At 41.8% G+C, this 20,528-nt stretch overlaps 1 protein-coding gene across 1 annotated transcript; it reads left to right on the plus strand.

Annotated features, from left to right (window-relative positions):
• The first annotated feature begins 16,639 nt into the window (after window positions 1–16,639).
• LOC117385204 (aquaporin FA-CHIP-like) lies at window positions 16,640–19,366 on the plus strand. The gene is made up of 4 exons (XM_033982473.2): window positions 16,640–17,064; window positions 17,646–17,807; window positions 17,931–18,011; window positions 18,554–19,366. Exons 1-4 carry the CDS (start codon window positions 16,702–16,704, stop codon window positions 18,731–18,733), a joined length of 786 nt encoding a protein of 261 aa, XP_033838364.1. The 5' UTR covers window positions 16,640–16,701; the 3' UTR covers window positions 18,734–19,366.
• The last annotated feature ends 1,162 nt before the right edge of the window (window positions 19,367–20,528 follow it).

The raw sequence follows: 20,528 nt of genomic DNA on the forward strand, positions 1-20,528 counted from the left end.
TTACAGCATATTGGTAGTTATCGGTATTGTTGTTTTTTTCAACAGTAATTGACTTTGCACAGTAGCATTTTTGTACTTGTTTACCAACGGAAAAAACAAATTTGGTTCTTCTAGAGATGGATGAAGAGCAACAAAGACATCAGGCAGTTATTGAAAAAACAGAGGCTGAAAATCTTAGCATAACTGCAAAGTTCAATGAGATGATGTCTTTACAACTGAATGAAGCCACAAGAAAAAATGAACTTGAGATTGAAAATGAGCAGCAGAAAACAGAGATCCAGCAGCTAAAAGAGTTCATCACAAGTCTGCAATCCAGTGAGGCCAAACGTCTGACAGATGAGATCACTCTTAAATCAAAGTTAGAAGAGGTCCTCACTTTATACAATGAGGAACTGGAGAAGAACAAGAGTCTTAGGCTGGAAAATGATCAGCTCCAGGTTAAATACATTCCACTGTATGATAGTGTAGATCATTTATGGGAGGAGTCAATAAGAGCAGCAGATTCTGTCAGTATCCTCAAAACACATATCCAGGAGCAACATCAGGCTCTCTCCAACCTTCAGTCTAGTGAGGCCAAACTTCAGACAGATAACATCACTCTCCAAGCAAAGTTAGATGAAGTCATCACTTTACACAGCGAAGAACAAGCGAAGAACAAGAGTCTCATGTTGGAAAATGGGCAGCAAAAAACTGAAATCAAAGAGCTCAAAGAATTACTCACTGATCTGCAGTGTAGAGAGGAGGAGCATTTGAAAAGTATTTTAGAATCTGAGAAAAATTGGGAGCAGGAAAAGACATGTCTTCAGGCTCAAATTCAGGACAAGAACACACAACTCACCAAAGAGAAGGCCAAAGGTGAAAGGATCATGTCCTTAGCAAACCAAAGGTCCAGACAGGATATAGATGAGCTTGTGGCTCAAATACAGGCCCTCACTGAAGAAAAACAAAGACGTCAGGCAACTATTGAAAAAACAGAGGCTGAGAACGTTAGCATAACTGCAAAGTTCAATGAGATGACGCCTTTACAACTGAATGAAGCCACAAGAAAAAATGAACTTGAGATTAAAAATGAGCAGCAGAAAACAGAGATCCAGCAGTTAAAAGAGTTCATCACAAGTCGGCAATCCGGTGAGGCCAAACGTATGACAGATGAGATCACTCTTAAATCTAAGTTAGAAGAGGTCCTCACTTTATACAATGAGGAACTGGAGAAGAACGAGAGTCTTAGGCTGGAAAGTGATCAGCTCTGGGTTAGATACATTCAACTGTCTAATACTGTAGATCCTTTACGTGACGAGTCATCGAGAGCAAATCAAACTATCAGTAACCTCAACAGACAGATCCAGGAGCAACATGAGGCTCTCTCTGCAGACCTGCAGTCTAGAGAGAACGAGCACAGCCGGACAATTAACTTAATGAGAGAAAACTATGAACAAGAAAAACAACAACTTTTAGCTCAGATTCATCAGCTCTCGAAAGACAAGGACACACTTCAGAGTATTGTCAACCTAAGTTTTCTTGAAGAAGACCCAAACAGCGATGAATCACCAGGTCCAGATACAAGCAGTAACTGGACAAAAGGACTCTTGATTGCAGGTGGCTGTGTAGTGGCGGCTGGGGCTTATTTGAAATATGGACCAAAAGAAGGGGTATCAGGGCTTTTTAGTTCTTTAAACCCTTTCTAAATACTTTCTTTGAGCTGGATTTTGAAGTTTTGTCCATCTAACTTTACCTCTGAGGGATCTGAAGTCTCTCAGATGAAAGTCAGATGTCTTAAAACTTCAAACCTTCCTTGTTTGTTTGTGTCACCTTGAGTCACTTGTGGTGACATAAATATACAGTTTCTGAGGGACAGCATCAGAATAAAGTTCTGGTGAAGTCCCTCGAGTGGAAGGTCAGATGTCGTGACTTTTTCTCACACCAACAGCTGTAATGACGACAAAGAGACAAATTATCCATCCATCTATCCATTTTCTTCCGCTTATCCGGAGACGGGTCGCGGGGGCAGCAGTCTAAGCAGGGACTCCCAGACTTCCCTCACCCCGGACACGTCCTCCAGCTCCTCCGGTGGGACCCCAAGGCGTTCCCAGGCCAGCCGAGAGACATAGTCCCTCCAGCGTGTCCTGGGTCTTCCCCGGGGCCTCCTCCCGGTGGGACATGCCCAGAACACCTCCCTAGGGAGGCGTCCAGGAGGCATCCTGAGCAGATGCCCGAGCCACCTCAACTGGTCCCTCTCAACGTGTAGGAGCAGCAGCTCTACTCCGAGCTCCTCCCGTGTGACCGAGCTCCTCACCCTATCCCTAAGGGTGCGCCCGGCCACTCTGCGGAGGAAGCCCATTTCAGCCGCTTGTATCCGCGATCTTGTCCTTTCAGTCATTACCCAGAGCTCATGACCATAGGTGAGGGTAGGAACGTAGATTGACCGGTAAATCGAGAGCTTCGCCTTCCGGCTCAGCTCCTTCTTTACCACAACGGACCGATACAGCGACCGCATCACTGCAGACGCTGCACCGATCCGCCTGTCAATCTCCCGCTCCTTCCCTCACTCGTGAACAAGACCCCGAGATACTTGAACTCCTCCACTTGGGGCAGAGACTCACCACCCACGCGGAGAGAGCAAACCACCTTTTTCCGGTCGAGAACCATGGCCTCGGATTTGGAGGAGCTGATTCTCATCCCAGCCACTTCACACTCGGCTGCAAACCGCCCCAGTGCCTGCTGCAGGTCCTGGCTCGAAGAAGCCATCAGGACAACATCATCTGCAAACAGCAGAGATGAAATCCTGTGGTTCCCAAACCAGGCCCCCTCCGGCCCCTGGCTGCGCCTAGAAATTCTGTCCATAAATATAATGAACAGAAACGGTGACAAAGGGCAGCCCTGGCGGAGTCCAACATGCACCGGGAACAGGTCTGACTTACTGCCGGCAATGCGAACACAGCTCCTGCTCCGGTCATACAGGGACCGGACAGCCCTTAGCAAAGAGCCCCGGACCCCATACTCCCAGAGCACCCCCCAAAGGACACCACGAGGGACACGGTCAAATGCCTTCTCCAGATCCACAGAGACAAATTAAAGAAACTGAAAATCTGTTATGTACAAGTTTAGATTTATTTTTCTAATCACTGTACACAAATGGTGTACTATTTTATTATTTTATATATTATAGATATGTAGCAGCTTGATGTTTGTTTTTAGAGTGAATATACAAAACAGTCAGTGTTTATCCAACAGACGACATTAGATGGATGAATTTGGGCCAAGTCGTTAAAGTACGCGATGAACAGCAATGGGCCCAGTATGGAGCTTTGAGGAACACCAAGTTTGTTTTGTGATGTTGTAGATTTCACATTATGCACACAGACACACTGCTTTCTCAAAGCCAGACACAATTGTAGCCAATTTAAATGTATTTTTGATAGATTGAAATGAGTGAGATTTTGTAGTAGTGTGTGATGGTTCAGGGTCAAATGCATTTGTTAAAGGTCCATATTACACTGTTTTCTGATCTATGTTATAATGTTGTTTCCTCGTCACAAACAGACCTGGAGTTGTGTTTTGTTTCATTCACATGTTTAACACATAAACCCTGCACATTTAGGCTCAGTTCTTTTTTCAAACAGAATAAACTCAGTTTCACCTTGTGATGTCGTGTGAGAATACAGAAGATGCTTCTGTGTGTTTTTAAACTCCACACACCTTCACTGGAATCATTTGGATGATTCTAGCCCTGGATTTGCTGATCTCTATTAAACAAAAGGTCAAAGGAGCTGTTAACTAAACAATTACCACTTCATGACATCAGAAGGTAGAACAGAGCATTTTGAACTTTGGAGATGCAACAGACTAATAATAAAGGGTTATTTGAACATGTGTGAATGAAACAAAACACCACTCCAGGTCTGTTTTCATTGAGGTTGTACTATTTTAACATGGACTAAAGCTCACAAGAGTCAATTTTGTGTAATACGGGACCTTTAAAGTTATTCAAATATTCTTTTGTTTCTGATCACTGACTGTTGAGACTGTAGATTTTTTTATTGTTAAATTGTTCATCATTATAATATTCACAGTCCTTTGTAATTATATTCTCACAGTACTGGAGTGTTACAGAGTAAAAGTAGGAAAGTACTAAACTTAAGTACAAATTTTAGGTATCTGTACTTTAACTTTTACTGCAGAAAACAGAGATCCAGCAGCTAAAAGAGTTCATTATAAGTCTGCAGTCCAGTGAGGCCAAACGTCTGACAGATGAGATCACTGTTAAATCAAAGTTAGAAGAGGTCCTCACTTTACACAATGAGGAACTGGAGAAGAACAAGAGTCTTGGGCTGGAAAATGATCAGCTCTGGGTTGAATACGTCTGACTGTCTAATACTGTAGATCTTTTATGTGACGAGTCATCGAGAGCAAATCAAACTATCAGTAACCTCAGACAGATCCAGGAGCAACATGAGGCTCTCTCTGCAGACCTGCAGTCTAGAGAGAACGAGCACAGCCAGACAATTAACTTAATGAGAGAAAACTATGAACAAGAAAAACAACAACTTTTAGCTCAGATTCATCAGCTCTCGAAAGACAAGGACACACTTCTGGGTATTGCTGACCCTTGCAAGACTGGAATCAAAACATACAAGAGCCTCAAACGGTGATGAATCAGGGCTTTTTAGTTCTTTATACCCTTTCTAAGTACTTTCTATGGGCTGGATTTTGAATTTTGAAGTTTTGTGCATCTAACTTTACCTCTGAGGGATCTGAAGTCTCTTGGATGAAGGTCTGATGTCATAAAACCTCAAACCTTCCTTGTTTGTTTGTCACTGCTTGAGTCACTTGTGGTGACATAAATATACAGTTTCTGAGGGACAGCATCAGAAGAAGGTTCTGGTGACATCTTTCAAAAAGGGACTGAGATGTCAAAATCAAAATGTCGTCTTGGCTTTTCTTGTCATTCTTGATCTTATTCTTGAGTTACATCACACTTTTTTGAGTTGGAGGTGGGACATGTCCCAGTAGCAGTCGCCTGGTACACACCATTCATTCACACTGGTTATTGGTCTTAATGTAAGTGATTAGAACTAGTGACTCTGAGATATACAGCACCAAATTAAACTCACAGAAATAATACATTTTATGTGAGGCGTCTTTCAAGACACTCAAGGTCATTGTAAAATACAAAATACAATTAAACGGTGAAAGAATACAATAAATGCATCCTGTTAAAATGCTAAAAGACGAATCTACATTATATAATTTTATATACCTTCATCAAGAAGTCTGTGTAATCCCTCAGCCGTCCAGGTATTATCCATAAAAAAAAAGAAAAACTCAAATTTGTTAACTGGACAAAAAGTACTGAACTGAAGCAATGGCTTGGATGAGCAGTGAAACTTCCTCTTCACTCCTACAACTTTTTGTTAAGTTGACAGATTTGAGTTTTTGTTTCATCATGAAGCTCATTGAGAGAAGGCCAAGGATTTGCCGCTCTGTCCACAAAGCAAAGGACGGCTAATTAGAGGAATTGTAATTCAAAATATTTTATTAATAATATTTTTTTTCTTTGCTACATAATTCCATACCTTCAAGGCACTTAAAAAGCCCTTTACATCAAAGTACCACTGACCGATTCACACACACACATCCATACACCAGTGTACACAGACACTGAGGGGATCTGTAGTAAGTGAGCATGTGCAGCAGGAGACGACAACAGCGGAGCCAACTTTGAGCACATGTGTCTAAACGTTTAGCTTCACGTTTCTAGTGATTAGATGTTAGTTAGAAAAACAAACAGTGAGGTATTTTCCTCTGTTTATGAAGCTACAGCATTAGCAGAATAACAGGACTATTACACATGTGTGGAGAAACATGTGGCTGTTGTGGACCTGCTCCATTTCAGGGAAATATAGGATGTTTCTTCAGAGCTGTGTTGAAGGTGATGTTTGTGGCAAATGAGGACTTATTATAGCCGACATGCACCTGTCTGACCCGTGCACCTGTCTGACCAATGCACTGTTGTTAGTAGTGTCTCTTCATGAACATACATTTTGTGTAGTAAGTGTGTTACACATGTGTAGAGCGTCATGTCACTCATATGGGTCTAGATACATTAGGATAACTACACATATAACAGTAGAAATGATGTAATGAACAATAGTAAATGTACAAGCAGGTTCAAATTAAAAGACCAAAAAATGACTGATTAAGAAAATAAAATTGGAGAACGAAGTAAGTACAGAGCAGTGGGCGTATGTCAGTGGAGGTGAAACCAAGAGTTGACTGGCAAAAATAAGTGATTAAAGATTGTTCAAACAAATCAGTCCACATTTAACTCTGAGTGTGTGAATGATTAGACCAAACAACTATAACATGGTTAAAAGTTCTGAAAAGTCAATTTTAGCTCTGCTTTAAGGTTTCAGCAGCTGAGAAAGTGAATGTTGTTTTTAAGATGGAAAAAGGCACTGCGGGTTATTTGTTTAACATGAGATTTAAATGAGAGGTTGAGGTTGAGGAGGATGCCAAGGTGGAGGATAAGGGAGGATGGAGTGAGTGACTGTAGTGTTGTCAAAGTTGACACAGAAGTGGATTTTACAAAATAGAACTAACAATAGGTGCAATAGGTCTTGAATTTTAGAACAACTTAGACTCTAGAAAAAACAACTTATACAAAAAATGTCTAATAACACAAGATTCAATACATTGAAAATGCTGTTGTTTTCATTAAAATGTTCAATAAATTATCGTCACAATATGTTTAATTATATAAATATAGTAATATTTGAATGAGCCCTGCATGAACCTTTATTATATTTAAAAAAGGCTCCTTGTTTCCATGGCAACACTGCAGTTGCTATGACATCACAACATTCTATAGGAAACCCACCAATCAGATCATAGCAACAGCACACCATAGCTTTATGACATCATTGATGTAACAAAGCCTTTGAACTGTGTTTGTTGTACTGGGACCGCACGATCTCTTCAGCACAATATTTGAACATAACGTTCGTGATTACAGCATATTGGTAGTTATCGGTATTGTTGTTTTTTTCAACAGTAATTGACTTTGCACAGTAGCATTTTTGTACTTGTTTACCAACGGAAAAAACAAATTTGGTTCTTCTAGAGATGGATGAAGAGCAACAAAGACATCAGGCAGTTATTGAAAAAACAGAGGCTGAAAATCTTAGCATAACTGCAAAGTTCAATGAGATGACGTCTTTACAACTGAATGAAGCCACAAGAAAAAATGAACTTGAGATTGAAAATGAGCAGCAGAAAACAGAGATCCAGCAGCTAAAAGAGTTCATCACAAGTCTGCAATCCAGTGAGGCCAAACGTCTGACAGATGAGATCACTCTTAAATCAAAGTTAGAAGAGGTCCTCACTTTATACAATGAGGAACTGGAGAAGAACAAGAGTCTTAGGCTGGAAAATGATCAGCTCCAGGTTAAATACATTCCACTGTATGATAGTGTAGATCATTTATGGGAGGAGTCAATAAGAGCAGCAGATTCTGTCAGTATCCTCAAAACACATATCCAGGAGCAACATCAGGCTCTCTCCAACCTTCAGTCTAGTGAGGCCAAACTTCAGACAGATAACATCACTCTCCAAGCAAAGTTAGATGAAGTCATCACTTTACACAGCGAAGAACAAGCGAAGAACAAGAGTCTCATGTTGGAAAATGGGCAGCAAAAAACTGAAATCAAAGAGCTCAAAGAATTACTCACTGATCTGCAGTGTAGAGAGGAGGAGCATTTGAAAAGTATTTTAGAATCTGAGAAAAATTGGGAGCAGGAAAAGACATGTCTTCAGGCTCAAATTCAGGACAAGAACAGACAACTCACCAAAGAGAAGGCCAAAGGTGAAAGGATCATGTCCTTAGCAAACCAAAGGTCCAGACAGGATATAGATGAGCTTGTGGCTCAAATACAGGCCCTCACTGAAGAAAAACAAAGACGTCAGGCAACTATTGAAAAAACAGAGGCTGAGAACGTTAGCATAACTGCAAAGTTCAATGAGATGACGCCTTTACAACTGAATGAAGCCACAAGAAAAAATGAACTTGAGATTAAAAATGAGCAGCAGAAAACAGAGATCCAGCAGTTAAAAGAGTTCATCACAAGTCGGCAATCCGGTGAGGCCAAACGTATGACAGATGAGATCACTCTTAAATCTAAGTTAGAAGAGGTCCTCACTTTATACAATGAGGAACTGGAGAAGAACGAGAGTCTTAGGCTGGAAAGTGATCAGCTCTGGGTTAGATACATTCAACTGTCTAATACTGTAGATCCTTTACGTGACGAGTCATCGAGAGCAAATCAAACTATCAGTAACCTCAACAGACAGATCCAGGAGCAACATGAGGCTCTCTCTGCAGACCTGCAGTCTAGAGAGAACGAGCACAGCCGGACAATTAACTTAATGAGAGAAAACTATGAACAAGAAAAACAACAACTTTTAGCTCAGATTCATCAGCTCTCAAAAGACAAGGACACACTTCAGAGTATTGTCAACCTAAGTTTTCTTGAAGAAGACCCAAACAGCGATGAATCACCAGGTCCAGATACAAGCAGTAACTGGACAAAAGGACTCTTGATTGCAGGTGGCTGTGTAGTGGCGGCTGGGGCTTATTTGAAATATGGACCAAAAGAAGGGGTATCAGGGCTTTTTAGTTCTTTAAACCCTTTCTAAATACTTTCTTTGAGCTGGATTTTGAAGTTTTGTCCATCTAACTTTACCTCTGAGGGATCTGAAGTCTCTCAGATGAAAGTCAGATGTCTTAAAACTTCAAACCTTCCTTGTTTGTTTGTGTCACCTTGAGTCACTTGTGGTGACATAAATATACAGTTTCTGAGGGACAGCATCAGAATAAAGTTCTGGTGAAGTCCCTCGAGTGGAAGGTCAGATGTCGTGACTTTTTCTCACACCAACAGCTGTAATGACGACAAAGAGACAAATTATCCATCCATCTATCCATTTTCTTCCGCTTATCCGGAGACGGGTCGCGGGGGCAGCAGTCTAAGCAGGGACTCCCAGACTTCCCTCACCCCGGACACGTCCTCCAGCTCCTCCGGTGGGACCCCAAGGCGTTCCCAGGCCAGCCGAGAGACATAGTCCCTCCAGCGTGTCCTGGGTCTTCCCCGGGGCCTCCTCCCGGTGGGACATGCCCAGAACACCTCCCTAGGGAGGCGTCCAGGAGGCATCCTGAGCAGATGCCCGAGCCACCTCAACTGGTTCCTCTCAACGTGTAGGAGCAGCAGCTCTACTCCGAGCTCCTCCCGTGTGACCGAGCTCCTCACCCTATCCCTAAGGGTGCGCCCGGCCACTCTGCGGAGGAAGCCCATTTCAGCCGCTTGTATCCGCGATCTTGTCCTTTCAGTCATTACCCAGAGCTCATGACCATAGGTGAGGGTAGGAACGTAGATTGACCGGTAAATCGAGAGCTTCGCCTTCCGGCTCAGCTCCTTCTTTACCACAACGGACCGATACAGCGACCGCATCACTGCAGACGCTGCACCGATCCGCCTGTCAATCTCCCGCTCCATCCTTCCCTCACTCGTGAACAAGACCCCGAGATACTTGAACTCCTCCACTTGGGGCAGAGACTCACATCCCGCCCGGAGAGAGCAAACCACCTTTTTCCGGTCGAGAACCATGGCCTCGGATTTGGAGGAGCTGATTCTCATCCCAGCCGCTTCACACTCGGCTGCAAACCGCCCCAGTGCCTGCTGCAGGTCCTGGCTCGAAGAAGGCATCAGGACAACATCATCTGCAAACAGCAGAGATGAAATCCTGTGGTTCCCAAACCAGGCCCCCTCCGGCCCCTGGCTGCGCCTAGAAATTCTGTCCATAAATATAATGAACAGAACCGGTGACAAAGGGCAGCCCTGGCGGAGTCCAACATGCACCGGGAACAGGTCTGACTTACTGCCGGCAATGCGAACACAGCTCCTGCTCCGGTCATACAGGGACCGGACAGCCCTTAGCAAAGAGCCCCGGACCCCATACTCCCAGAGCACCCCCCAAAGGACACCACGAGGGACACGGTCGAATGCCTTCTCCAGATCCACAGAGACAAATTAAAGAAACTGAAAATCAGTTATGTACAAGTTTAGATTTATTTTTCTAATCACTGTACACAAATGGTGTACTATTTTATTATTTTATATATTATAGATATGTAGCAGCTTGTTGTTTTTAGACTGAATATACAAAACAGTCAGTGTTTATCCAACAGACGACATTAGATGGATGAATTTGGGCCAAGTTGTTAAAGTACGCGATGAACAGCAATGGGCCCACTATGGAGCTTTGAGGAACACCAAGTTTGTTTTGTGATGTTGTAGATTTCACATTATGCACACAGACACACTGCTTTCTCAAAGCCAGACACAATTGTAGCCAATTTAAATGTATTTTTGATAGATTGAAATGAGTGAGATTTTGTAGTAGTGTGTGATGGTTCAGGGTCAAATGCATTTGTTAAAGGTCCATATTACACTGTTTTCTGATCTATGTTATAATGTTGTTTCCTCGTCACAAACAGACCTGGAATTGTGTTTTGTTTCATTCACATGTTTAACACACAAACCCTGCGCATTATTTAAACATATATATAAATCAATCAAAATATCAATTTAATCAGAATATGAGTCAACATACTGTCACTACCCCATCCTTAGATGTATTGCCGTGCGTTACTATTTTGTGTGCAGGTGGAGTTGTGTTGGTGCAGTGCTGGTGCGTGCGTTAAGGGCCCGACACACTACACTTTTAAAAGCTTGTGGGCACCAGAAGCTCGTGCTGGCTCATCCTGATCCCAGCCGGTCACCTGCACATCCCACACTTCTTTTTTATTACTTTGCTTCGCAACAGCACACACACAACTTTCAAGTCACACACTCGCACTTACACCCCTGGACATTTACAGACATTCATACTTCATTCAAACTTGCTTTAGGTCAATTCATTTGGTAAATAAACACTTTTATTGAATATGTGGTTTTGCGTATTTTGTGTCATGGAGCCGGGTTATGACAATATCCAGAAGTCTCAAACAGAGATGAATCTTACAGCGAACCTACAGCCAACAGTCAAGACGACACAGGTCCAGATACAAGCAGTAACTGGACAAAAGGACTCTTGATCGCAGGTGGCTGTGCAGTGGTGGCTGGAGTTTATTTGAAATATGGACCAAAAGAAGGGGTATCAGGGCTTTTTAGTTCTTTAAACCCTTTCTAAATACTTTCTTTGAGCTGGATTTTGAAGTTTTGTGCATCTAACTTTACCTCTGAGGGATCTGAAGTCTCTCAGATGAAAGTCAGATGTCTTAAAACTTGAAACCTTCCTTGTTTGTTTGTCACTCCTTGAGTCACTTGTGGTGACATAAATATACAGTTTCTGAGGGACAGCATCAGAAGAAGGTTCTGGTGACATCTTTCAAAAAGGGACTGAGATGTCAAAATCAATGCTCTTGGACTCCATACATTTTCAATTGTGACTTTAATCTTGTTGCATTTAAATTAGACCATTGGATCTTAACATTAACATGATTCACATATGGCTCTTTTTGAGATATTTTGTTTCAGTTGCAAATATAGATGGACGATTCAGTGTCGTCTCGGCTTTTCTTGTCATTCTTGATCTTATTCTTGAGTTACATCACACTTTTTTTTGAGTTGGAGGTGGGACATGTCCCAGTAGCAGTCGCCTGGTACACACCATTCATTCACACTGGTTATTGGTCTTAATGTAAGTGATTAGAACTAGTGACTCTGAGATATACAGCACCAAATTAAACTCACAGAAATAATACATTTTATGTGAGGCGTCTTTCAAGACACTCAAGGTCAATGTAAAATACAAAATACAATGCGTCTGTTCATTTTGAGCTCTTGAGGAGTGCTGTGGTCTCGCACTAGGGCAGATTGTAGTTCTGGGACACAAATAGTTGTTGCATAATGTCGTAGTCACAGCTGAGTTTTGTAAGCTGGTGGAAATGAGCGTTGTAACTGTCGGAGCTGTTCTTTAAGTAAGTAATATTACAAAGTGCAATAATAAAAGACAATATAGACATTTAGAGAATAGAGACATAAAAAACGTGTTCTGAGGAGCCTGTCCATTTAGCCATCCAGATGTTTTCTGTCTTACAAATGTTGCAGTGGTCAAAAGTTATTCCTTACTACCTTGCACATTCATAGCATTATTCAGTTTTGCCTTCCACTAATGCTAACAATAACTAGCATGCTAACCACACACTGACAAGAAAATGTTTTAGAATTAGATGCAGGTCGTACACTTCTGACTTACTTTGCTTTCAAACTGAGCTGTTTACACATGATATACTGGGCGAAAACTAATTTTGCCCAACTACAAGGGAAAATGTGCTACAACCAAATCTTTAAAATCAGTACAAAAGTTGAATAGTCATTTTATATAGCGCCACCTTCAAGGCACTTAAAAAGCCCTTTACATCAAAATACCACTCACCGATTCACACACACACATCCATACACGAGTGTACACAGACACTGAGGGTGAGGTGGGTTAAGTGTCTTGCCGAAGCACACAACACAGGACCTGGAATCGCACCGCCAACCACTCTAACAATAATGTTTAGGTCGAGAGTGAGACTCGAACCGTCATCCTTCAGATCAGTGGAGAAACCCTCTGAGCTACTGTCGCCTATACTGAAGATAAACTGGCTTGCCTGTTAGATCCTTACTGCAGTGCTGTGCTCTGAGAAATACAAAAGTCTAAACGCACTGACATTAAAAAAAAAAAGCATCATCTGAAGATCAGCATGTAACTAGAGTTAAAAAGGGTTTATAAGTCCTTTACTCAGGTCTCTGGCTCCTGTGGCTCAGAGAATAGACTTTAAAGCAGCTCTGCTTGTAACAAGTCTCTACATGGACCAGCACCAAAGAACATCTCCCACATGTTAGAGCCACATGAACCATCTCACACTCTGAGGACTTCAGGGACCGGCCTCCTGCTGGTCCCAGAGTCAGGACTAAACATGGAGAATCAGTGTTTCAGTTTTATGCAGCTAAAACCTGGAACATTCTTCCTGAAGATGTGAGATAAGCCTCTACTTTGACAATGTTTAAATCCAGGCTCAAAACAGTTCTGTTTAGCTCTGAATATGACTGAAAGGTTTTTATTCTGCACTCTTCTGTTTTAATGTTAATTTTATGAAGATTATTAGTGATTATTTGTGTTTTGATTTGTTGTATTGTGATTTTAATGTCCTTATTGTGTAAAGCACTTTGAATTACTTTGTGTATGAATTGTGCTGTACAAATAGACTTACCTTTATTTATTATTTCATTTATTATATTTTAGCACAAAATAATACAATCTCTTCAGACCAAATTCTTGAATCCAAATTGTAGCCACTGAGATAAACTTGTATTTCTTTCTAATACAAGGATACATTTGATTTGAAACACACTCGTTTGTGTCCTGGCTGTTGAATTTACACTCCCCAGGTGCAACAAGCAATTCATTTCCCAGGCCTCCAAGATAACTGCAGTTACACGCTCGCTCTAAGTGCTGCCACTACCTTTGCCTTACTTCCCTGCAAAAAATGGCGTTATTTAAAATGAATCTTATGTTGATTAGTTTTGCCAATTTTAGATTCCTGTAAAAGTTCTATGTTACGTTTGAAGTGCATCTGTATTTGTGTATTTGGTGGGATAGTATCCGTGGTAAATATTTATCAAAGGGGCAACTACTTGAAAAAAAATAAAAAATACAGGAGGTAGTGCTGAGATCTGAAATGTTATACCACTTTTTTCTGACAGATTAAACAAAATGAAGGTGTTGTCGTGTATTTTTAAAAATCTAATTTAATCTAAATGTAACTATGCAATTTAATCAACCATAATGTTTGGTTAATAGACTGTATGAAGAAGTGGACGTCTGACGTCACCCACAGCGTACGACTCCAGTCAAATGAAGCTCATCGAGGCAGTTATAATGCCGAATTTGGAGCTGACCATGGAATTCCGATCACGAGTATCATAGCAACCAAAGAGCCAATTGGAGCTGCCTGCACCTCTGGTTTAGCAGGGAGCAGGCACTTAGCAATGTTGTCAATCAAACCTGTTGCTAACTCTAGCACAGTGGTTCTTAACCTTGTTGGAGGTACTGAACCCCATCAGTTTCAAATGCACATTCACCGAACCCTTCTTTATTGAAAAATAAAACTTTTTTTTTTTTTTCAAATTCAAGACATATGTATGTTTTACTGGTGCATAAAATGAATCGTGCATTAACATCACTGTGTTCAAAGAATAAAACCAATACAATGCATAAACTCACAACAAATGACATACATACCTTTTCACAAAGACATGACCTTTTTTAACACTACCACACTGAAATTATTTAAATTTTTAACCTTATGTATTATAATAATGAACTTATTGTATTTATGCTACTTATTATTTTTAACTTTTTAACACACACCCATCACCTAATTTCCATCAGGCTACAATAATAATGAATATTTACTGCAAATCAGTGTGACCAGTTCAGAAATGCAGGGCTTCCCCTTGGCCAGTCTCATGTCATTTTCACAGCAAAGTCTGTTCCTTTTCTTCGTTTTTATGTCGTTTTATTTTTTTATGCCATTCGAACGGCTCATTTAAGTCAGGCAGGTACTTCGATAGGCACATCAAAGGGTGCATTTGTTTAATTAGGACATGACCAGCTTCTGGAGACACTCCAGTCCGCGAATCATATGAGTCTGGTGCATGTCTTGACCTCCGCCGAACCCCTGAGACTGACTCACCGAACCCCTAGGTTTGATCGAACCCAGGTTAAGAACCACTGCTCTTGCAGGAGAGTGAATTGGAGCCAGAGTCGATAGAGCCAGAAGCGCACACATGCTCACATCGTATTTTGAAGCTAGCAGCTAACAGGTTAGCTGTGTCCATTTAAACATTGTAGTTGCTAGGTAACAGTTATAGAATTGCCTCTATGTATGTCACATCTGCTGTCCATGTCCAACCAGGAAGTAAAATAAAAAACAAACAAACAAACAAAAAAAACAATTTGTTATTGGTTGAATTGGTTGAAATTTCCATTTGGCAGCTTTATGTCAGATAGTCTTTCCCAAGTAGCAGGAAGTTTTGCATGAAATAAAAAATGCAAATACAATATATGCAACTTTTCTGGTGGAGGGGCTGCCATCTGCCTTCCTCCAGGGAGATGTTATTGCTTTGTCTGGAGCAGTATGTCAGTAATCCCATGTTTTGTGGAACAGTAGCTCAGTAGCTCGACAAACTGACAGTGGCTCAGTTAGTAGAGCATTTGTCCACTGACCCACAGGTTGGTGGTGTGATTCCAGCTCCCACAGATGAATGATGTTGTTGTGTCCTTGGGCGAGACACTTAACCCACCTCGCCCCCAGTGTCTGTGTACACTGGTGTATGAATGTGTGTGTGAATTAAGATTCTACAACTTCACTGCTCACAATAACAATGGACGTTTATAATATAGATACGTTTAATGCTATACTGCGGAACATTCCGGTCAAAGCAATGACATTTCCATAGAGACAAGCTTACTGTAGAGCCTCCACCAGAAAAGTTACACAGTGCACTTTAACAGTCCACAACTTTACTCATCTCAAACGTTCTCCTCTATACCTCACATATCCCTTTGTGCCGGCCCCCCTGCAGTGCTGGAGGTTTCAGGACAATGGCACGTGCACAATAGTTTTTGGGTGGTCTCGTAAAGGCTCCAGAGTGCAGTGCGAGAATTAGCGTCACTGAATGCACAAAACAGGGAGGTGTCAGCTACCCTCTCAGCCTTATCTCCTCTCAGTCAGTCTGATTCATACTATCATTACTGGAACGTGTTTGAAGAGCCATAAACAGTCACAGAGACACATGATATTTATTTTTGTTATTTGGAATGTATCAAATGCGTTAGTAACAGTGGTGGGAGGATGATTAAAGGTGCACTATGGGACTTTTATGCTGGGCGGGTCTGAATGCTCCACAGTGCTTCACATATCTAGCATTTATTCAAGCGCTGGAGTTGTATTGCTTAAGAACAACACACATTTATAATGCGAGTGGGGTCATCTTTCTTTCACAGGTCTGCCTTGCCGTACAGGGGAATGCCACTTTAAAGTGATGGTAGTAACATCGTTGGTATCTTTTTATCATCATGTTCATTCATGTTTTGTTATATTTTTGAGTTGTGTTTCAAGTTTTGTTTCTCAAAGAGCCCAAAAAGTGTCAGTTTTTATCCGTAAGTACATATAATAATTCATATTTCTAGGTAAAATTTTCATCACACCTCCTCTCCTTAGTTTTTACTTCTTTACCCTTCAAGAAAAGAAATTGAATACTTGTTCCACCACTGCTATTCCGAGTCCAATTTGATTACTCCCGAGAGTCCAAAGAGTAAGGCTGGTGCAGGGAGGGCCTTCCCACACACGCACAAGGACCAGTAGGATGTGAGAGAGGGAGGGGGGCCCAAAAGAGGAGGGGCACATGCCAGACACATGCTTTTGGATTTCTCATTAATTCACAGTGGCCTTTTTTCAGTTTCTTTTTTTTCTTTTTTTTTTTTTTGGAAAGCCCGCCCCTTGTCCATTATCAACAGAAACCCTATATATGCACTAGCTGTTTGTCAGTACACAGAAGTCTCCTCAGCACCCCACAACCACATCCAGAGGCCACCATGAGAGAGTTCAAGAGCAAGGATTTCTGGAGGGCAGTTTTAGCCGAGCTGGTGGGCATGACACTTTTTATATTCCTCAGCTTATCCACGGCTATAGGCAACACCAACAACGCCAATCCAGACCAGGAGGTGAAGGTGGCACTGGGGTTCGGGTTGGCCATCGCGACCCTGGCACAGAGTTTGGGGCACATTAGCGGGGCGCACCTGAATCCCGCCGTCACGTTGGGGATGCTCGCGAGTTGCCAGATAAGCGTCTTCAAAGCGGTCATGTACATCATTGCGCAGATGTTGGGGTCGGCGTTGGCCAGCGGGATCGTCTACGGGACCAAACCGAGCACGACGGATTCCTTGGGCCTGAATTCTGTAAGTGTTTTTCTTGTATTGTTAAGTTTTTGCAGTCAGGAAAGTTTGTCTAATGTAGCGCGCTGGGTTCTGTGCATTGCTACTTATTATCCATGAGTTTCAGGGAGTAATTAGCAACGTTGCCATAGCGATTAACCATTCAAAACAAAATATCATGTCTTATGAGTGAGTGAAAGTACCCAAAATGGCATCTATAATCAGAAAGTTGAAACCTATGAAATATTAGCCAGGATTTGATAGAAGTTTAGAATATTTTTGTTTATCTGTGTGCGTGTGTGTGCAGAAATCACCAAGAAAAGCTCAAAAAGTTGCAAAATATTCTTAATCAATAGCAAAATAAATGTGGGTTCCTGTTATACGCAACATTCTGAGTGCTTTTTCCTATTCAAAAGATATCATATTTTGTTTAATCGCTATGGCAATGGTCCTAGTTCTCCGTCATTCCTCAAAATCCATGGATAAAAGGGATAAAAGTTACATGAATCCAAATTGCAACACAGTGCATACTCTGTCCCTTGGTGGTTACAAGTGCACACTGCAGACTTCTAACTTGTTTTGGTTCTGCTGTTGTTTTTTTTTAGCTGAACAAAATAACTCCCAGTCAAGGCGTGGGCATCGAGCTGCTGGCAACCTTCCAGTTAGTCCTGTGTGTCATCGCAGTGACTGATAAAAGGAGGCGTGATGTCACCGGGTCTGCGCCCTTAGCCATTGGCCTGTCCGTGTGCTTGGGCCATCTAGCAGCGGTGAGTGGCCCCCCGGTCATGTTTACTTAACTTTCACTGCCAGATACTGTGGTGGTAGTGGTAGTGTTGTTAGCCAAGAAGCGCTAAGAGATGTTTATGAGATTTTTATGTGTGTTTTAATAGATTAGCTACACGGGATGTGGTATCAACCCGGCACGCTCCTTTGGGCCAGCTGTGATCCTCAACAATTTCACAAACCACTGGGTAAGAGAGATTTTAATAATGTTTTCTTTTACCTGTCAAATGTTTCACACCAAGTAGCACTTTTGCCAAATCTAGTCACTTAAATAGAAAAATAGAGAAATAGTCTAACACAGCAGCTCACAATAACAGGTAATGCACTCTGTAGCTACGTAATGTAACTCTGTTCACACTTGTACTCATTTCATCCTGGTTTTACCCCAATTTAATCCATATTAAGACTTGGTTTAGCCCAAGTTTAGTTCTAGGTTCAGTCCCTGTTTAATCCCTATGTTAACCTGATGTTTGTCCAAGCGTGAATGCATCCTAACAGACCCCAGTCACCTTTAACATGATGTTTGTATGGTATCAAAGCAGTATCACTATTCAAGTAGTCATTTGTCTGGTAGGTTTGAGTAATCTAGAAACAAGAATGTCCTCTCCCACCTATACTACTACCATATTTTCATATCAGGGAGGCGTTCGTAGCCCAAATAGTAAACCTTTCTACACAAAAGATGCTTGTATTTGTTGACTACAGTAATAACAGTGAGTTACTTTCACAGGTGTACTGGGTGGGTCCCATGTGCGGAGGCGTGGCGGCGGCTTTAATCTACGACTTCCTCCTTTATCCCAAATTTGACGATTTTCCAGAGCGCATGAAAGTCCTGGTGAGCGGCCCCATCGGAGACTATGATGTGAACGGGGGAAACGACGCCACAACTGTTGAAATGACCTCAAAATAACCACTCCTCTGCCATATTGTACATATCTATATGATCTTGTAAAATACATTGAATTTAGGGCCATTTGTGTTATTGTTTTATGAAGTGTTTTGTTCAATGGGTGAAGGTCAAAAGGGTGTAAGTGAAATCTGGGACAGTAAAATATTCAAACAACAGCTTACAATATTAGAACAAAAATTCTAAAATGTGTTGGTGATTTTAATTTTTTTGTTTTTTTAATTGTAAACTACCACATTTTCCCATATATATATATTTTTACATCTAAACTACTGTCACTCAACTTTTAAATGCAGGCAAAACATAAGTTACATAAGTGTTTTGTTTTTTCCAAACTTTGTATGTGAAAATGTGTCCATCTTACTCAACTGGACTTTTAGTTTAAAAAAAATATAATGAAAAAAATCTGTTTATTCTGCGTCTGGAGCATCACTTGCACCTTTGAGTTCTCAGCCTTATTCTTTTCTCATGTGTTTGAATTGTGACTTAAACCCTTTGCTGCCGTCAGTATTCTCTATTGAGCCATGTTTTTGTACTATTCATATATATATATGTTTATCACTAAAGAATTTGTTTGAGCACTCCTGAAATGCCTCACTTTTATAAATAAATAAAACACACTGTTATATATTTATATCACATTTGTGCTTGATTTGGCAAAAGTGCAGAAAAAGTAGTTAATGAGAAAACAGAAGGCTCCGTGTGAGCTCAGTGACATGATGAGAATAATGAGGATTAGGCAAATGCAGGGTCATCAAAACATGTACAGGTCACACATACATGGAGTCAGTGTGTAGGGTGACAGGCACGTGAACAAGATCATCTGATCTTATCTGACAAGGTGGGAAAAGAAGGAAAGAAAGACGGAAAACAGTTATACACATGTAGTGTAAGTGTAAACAGGGCTGGATACATGTACTGTATTAAGAGTTTTACTCAACTACCTTCAGCATAATATTACTCAAGATGTACAAGGCTGCAGTTAAGATACACTTTGTTAACCCTGAAGGCATATTTATCCTCTGCATTTGACCCATCCTTCAATGACGCTGGGGCACCTCATCAGGAGCAGGGAGCTCCACAGTTCAGTGCTCCGGGGCCCACCTCCATGATCTTGTCGCTTGATCCGGCCCAGGGGCAGTGCTACCATTAGGCAAAAGTAGACAGCTGCTAGGGCCCCCTACCCTGGAGGGGCCCCTAAACAACTGATCTTCAGGGCCACCAATGGCCCAGACCTCAGATTTCAGGGACAGGACAAGTTACTAAACCTAATGCACAGTAAAGTAGCATTACTGAAAAATGCATTCATTCATTTGGATGTGACTCACACCTCACTCTCTCCATGTGTCTTACACACTGTGAGCGGCACAGCGAGCGGCACAGCGAGCGGCACAGCGAGCGGCACAGCGAGCGGCACAGCGAGCGGCACAGCGAGCGGCACAGCGAGCGGCACAGCGAGCGGCACAGCGAGCGGCACAAGCGAGCGGCACTGTGAGCAGCACAGGGTGCACACACACACCCTCACACACACTCCTCTCACTCCTCCTCTGACTCCTCTGTGTTCAGCACAAGTGAGACTGAAGGGGAAATGAATGAGGCAAACAAAAAAGCACATTTAAAAAGTTGAACACAACATCAGTTTGTGTATATTGATATGCAAATTAGCTACATGCTACATGTGTCTGTAATGTGGTGTCATGTGTTCAGATGCAAACAGAGTCTCCTTCCCCAGTTAAGGATGAAAACTGCAGGGTGAAAACCTCACAATCAGTGACAGAGAGTTTATCCTCATATGGAG

Source organism: Periophthalmus magnuspinnatus, chromosome 17 (genome assembly GCF_009829125.3).
Source record: "Periophthalmus magnuspinnatus isolate fPerMag1 chromosome 17, fPerMag1.2.pri, whole genome shotgun sequence".
In the NCBI taxonomy this organism is placed as follows: domain Eukaryota; kingdom Metazoa; phylum Chordata; class Actinopteri; order Gobiiformes; family Gobiidae; genus Periophthalmus; species Periophthalmus magnuspinnatus.